The sequence below is a fragment of the Populus trichocarpa genome, chromosome 11 (assembly GCF_000002775.5).
Source record: "Populus trichocarpa isolate Nisqually-1 chromosome 11, P.trichocarpa_v4.1, whole genome shotgun sequence".
Lineage (NCBI taxonomy): Eukaryota > Viridiplantae > Streptophyta > Magnoliopsida > Malpighiales > Salicaceae > Populus > Populus trichocarpa.
In genome coordinates, this window is record NC_037295.2 from 6,082,410 (window position 1) to 6,086,909 (window position 4,500).

At 33.9% G+C, this 4,500-nt stretch overlaps 1 protein-coding gene across 1 annotated transcript; it reads right to left on the reverse strand.

The window, feature by feature from the left end:
• Positions 1-851: 851 nt before the first annotated feature.
• On the reverse strand, positions 852-2,671 carry LOC7455897 (receptor-like protein 51). Its single transcript, XM_002316780.4, has one exon. The coding sequence runs from the start codon at positions 2,552-2,554 to the stop codon at positions 1,205-1,207; it is 1,350 nt and encodes a 449-aa protein (XP_002316816.4). The 5' UTR covers positions 2,555-2,671; the 3' UTR covers positions 852-1,204.
• Between the last annotated feature and the right edge of the window lie 1,829 nt (positions 2,672-4,500).

A 4,500-nucleotide genomic window follows, 5' to 3' on the forward strand; every position in this document is an offset into this window, starting at 1 on the left:
CCAAACTGTCATTGTTTTAAATCAATAAAAATTCATTTACCTCAACAAACAAGTATCACCTAGGTGATTAAAAAAAATTCTCAACACCACCCAATCCTCTAATCTAGACAACTAAGTCTAATCCCAAATAAATACAATGTCAAAGAAATAAATTGAAAAAAAAAAAAAAAAACATTGTGGAACATTAGGAGAAAACTTGGTGACCGAAACTTTTGCCACAGCTCTTAGTTTTTTTCTTAATAATAACTGATACAACAGAAAAACGATGTGATTTTCACTCCTTTATGTAATCTCATAACTAAGGAAATTAACAGAATAGTGACTGCAGAATGGAAGAACATCATCCAGTTCATAGAAATTCTACGGAAACAACGTTGGCATCAAAGAATGCATGCGATGACATAAAACAATCTGTCAGCCGCAAAGGAAATAGACATTTCAAGGCTGCAGAATGAGATGAAACGAGAAACAAACGAAGGCCAATGTAGCAGCAGCAAGAACTCTATGCCAATCAACCATTTGCAATCTTCAAGTTGTAATGTGGACAGCTATAGCACGGGGCTGTCTGTGAAATCAATAGCCTTTGTTTTCCATTTGACCTTAAAAAATCAACATTCTTCTAGTCGCATTCGTTTCCAGTCTCTTGTGACTTGTGATTCGGTGGGAACATTTTTCCTAATCACTTTTAACACCCAAAGAGAGTGAATAACTTGTGGGCTACAACTTTGGCTTTATTATTAACATACAGCTAAGAGAACCTCCTATGTGGGGCTCTATCAATGCAATAAACAATCCAAATCATAGAGGATGAACAGAAAGGCCAAAATTTCAAAATTAAATGGAAACTGGCAGGATCAAACATGCGCCGAATTAACGAAAGTGGGAAAAAAATAATTCTTGGGTTCATGATACAACATTAGAATGGACCACTTTTTCCCCTCTACAGAATGGAAATAATTCATCCACAAGGCTAAATTCAGAGTAAATAAAAAATAGAAATCACTGCTCTTTTCTCCATCCAATGATCAAAGCAGCGAAGAATAACCCCCCCAAATAATGATTTCACCCTCTCCTTTTCACTTTTTTCGCCTTTACAGCTACTCTTCTTCATGCTCAAGTGTATAACCAATTAAACAATCGAAATGATTTCTAGTAATCAGCATTTCTCTACTCTAAATTCTAAACAAACAACATTACCTTCTAATTAACCACACCTTTTGAGAAGAATAAGGAATACTATTAGGAAAACTATGGATGATAGCGCAATTGCCACACCAAGAACAACCTTATTAGGTCCATGGTGACCCTCTTTCTTGCTGCTGGAATCATCACTTTCATCATCATAATCTGATGAATCACTCCCACTATCATCTCCTGATGAATCATCCTTTGCAGGAGGTGGTGACAATGGCAATCCATGCTTATCACAAGGAGCAATTCCAAGCTTCAATTTTGAAGACAAAATCGTATGATTGTAACACAAATTGCTATTTCCACCAACCTTGAACACAGCCAATCTCTTCATAAAAGTAAGATTGAAAGGCAAAACACCATGAAACTCATTGTTCCCAAGATTCAAGTACCTCAAATTCTTCATTTCTGCAAAAAACTTTGGTATTGTCCCATTCAACTGATTTGAACTCAGATCAACATGAGCTAAATCAGGTATTGCTGATATTGAATCCGGGATCGCCCCAGATAAGGAATTGGACCCTAAAGATACATTCTTTAGTGAAATCAAGTCACCAAAATTACTGGGGATTCCCCCAGTAAGTGCATTAGAGGAAAGATTGAGACTTTCAAGATTTTCAAGAAGTGTAATGGAACTGGGTATCCTTCCTTTAAGCCCATTACCTGAAAAATCAATGTGGGTAAGATTGAAAAGCAGATGTTTTGGTATGTAGCCGGTGACATTAGCATTGGAGATAGTAACGGACCTAAGCTTATGCATATTACCAAGAACCACATAAAGACCACTAGTATTGACTGGCACATTACTTACAGTGAGATCAGTGAGATTGACAAAGTGAGCGAGCCCAACACCAGTGAGGTGTTTAAGAGAGTGAATGCAAGTGAAAGAACGGAGGGAGAGAGCAAGATCTAGAGGGAATCTAATAGGAGTAACAGGACAATTGGTGAAAGAGAGAGATTGTAGAGTAGAGAGGGATTTGAGGGCAGTGTAAGAGAGAGAGAGGTCAGAGGAGCAGTTGGAGAGGTGAAGTGAGACTAGGTGGCGGAATGGGGATGAAGAGTCACAAATGGTGGCGTTGTGAGGAGAGGGTTGCGAGCAAGGGTCTTTAGCTGTTGGGATGTCTAAAGATTGGAGGGCTCTGAGTTGTTTGGGGTCCAAAGTGGAGTGAATGGAAGGAGAGGGAGTTTTGGTGGTGGGTGGAGTAGGGGAGGCCGTAGGGGAGGGAGAGGGTGGTAGAGTGGCATTGGCGGTGACAGTGGCAGCTTCAGCTGTGGTGGTGAGGAGGAGGAGGAGGAGGAGGAGGAGAGGGAGGAAGAGCGGTGGCTTTGGTGGCAGTGAGGTGAGAGAGACAGAGAGAGACATTGTGGAGAGAGAGAGAGAGAGACAGAGGGAAGTGAGCCTCGGAGAGAGTGAACTATGTAAGAAAGCGTGTACAGATAGTTGTTTGTAAGTGAAACGTGAGAGCTTGGGAAGTGAGGGACAGTTGGGATTTTACCTTCTTTGATCGCCCTGGATTTGTTCCTTATTTGCAGAAATGCAATCAAAATTCATCTGTCTGAGCATGCTTTTTCATGGGCTCTTAGGCTGTGATTATGGCTGTGAAACAGTTATTTTCATATGTTTTTTTCAGAATCTATACATAAATCTTCACGAAGGGAGACTAAGGGGAACTTTATTTTTGTATTTTAAAGAAATTATTTTTTTATTCAAATTTATTTTTGTTATGTTTTCAAATAATTTCATAATAATAAAAAAAATTATTTTAATATATTAAAAAAAAACATTTTAAAAAAACTCCCAACAATCTCTAGATACATGTCGCTAATACAGTAGGAAAAACAAAAGCAAGAACATGTCCGTGGTAATAAATTAAGATTAAATACTAATATTAGATTTGAGCCATTAATAAAAAAGGAAGGTCATTTGGGTAACTAAACACTAAAGGGGACGGCCACCAGTTCCTTTCTTTTCCCATTAATATAATATAATATAATAATTTATCTTTCCTTGTTGATTTTCTTACTGTAAACTTCAAATTTCTTTATTATCTTTTTTTTAAGGAAACTAACATTCATGTGCCGTTCAGGTAGATTTCCATTTGAAAAATATCGAGACTATCTATTTGATACGTGTCGTGCGTCGGATTTTTTTAATATGTGTTTTTTTATATAAAACAATTCTAAATATAAACCTAAAAGCTTTTACATCTATTTAACTAAATAAATTAAGAATTATTTGTGTAAAAAAATAAAAAAATATTAATGGCAACTAAAAACAAAATTGAAAAAAATAAGAAATAAATATAAATCAAGATATTTGATCTCACAACACGAGTTATTTACCAGGTTGTATTCAATAAATTTATTTATTAAAATTAATTTTTTTATATTAAATCAAATCATAATAGAAAGAGATGCACACAAAATTGATTCAATAAAAGAAGAAAAATAGAAGTGGGAAAAAAAACTAATGACTAGGAGAACTAAACATGGTAAAACCGCGAAGCCTATCCCCAACAAATTAAATGTTGAAGGATGAAATCGAAAATAAAATCAATTACATAAAAAGATCTAAAATAAAAATGATAATTAAAAGAATGATGGTGAAAATTAAAATAGATTAGAGAGACACTACAAACTTCTTATTAGAGGTTAAAATTAAAAAGAAAAATAACTTTAATAAAAGAAAACAAAAATCAAAAGAATGAGGATCAAACTGGAAAAAATAATACACCATAAACTTGGATTAAATGATGAAATTAAAAATCAATAAAACCTTTATAAAATGACAAAGAAAAAAAATTAGAAATCAAAATAATAAGAATTAAATTGAAAGAAAACAATATATGAAAAATTGAAATTAAAGGTCTAAATTGAAAATAAATAAAACTCTTACAAAAGGACCAAGGAAAAAAAATTAAAAATCAAAATAATAAAGACTAAAATTGAAATATCAACAACAAATAGGATCAATTTATAATTTTTGGGAGATGACAGAGAAAAAAAAGAAAAAAAGCTTACTGATTACAAACTAACAAACCATCATAGACATGCACCGCATTAAGAGAAAGAGAACGCAATGATGCTTCTAATAACACTGTGGAATGACAATTTTGACCATCAAAGGATGTCACATGACCCACTCAAATAACATGAACACCTCCTATATACTAGGGTAGCACACACCAAAAATATTTTGAATTTAGAATTAATTGGCTTTTCTAAAATGATCAAATTGATATATATATATATATATATATATATATATATATATATATATATATATTACTAATGACTTATTTTTTCTTG

What these genes read in the sequence shown, in the direction of transcription:
- LOC7455897 (XM_002316780.4), bottom strand. Translation starts at nt 2,554, where the DNA reads ATGTCTCTCTCTGTCTCTCTCACCTCACTGCCACCAAAGCCACCGCTC.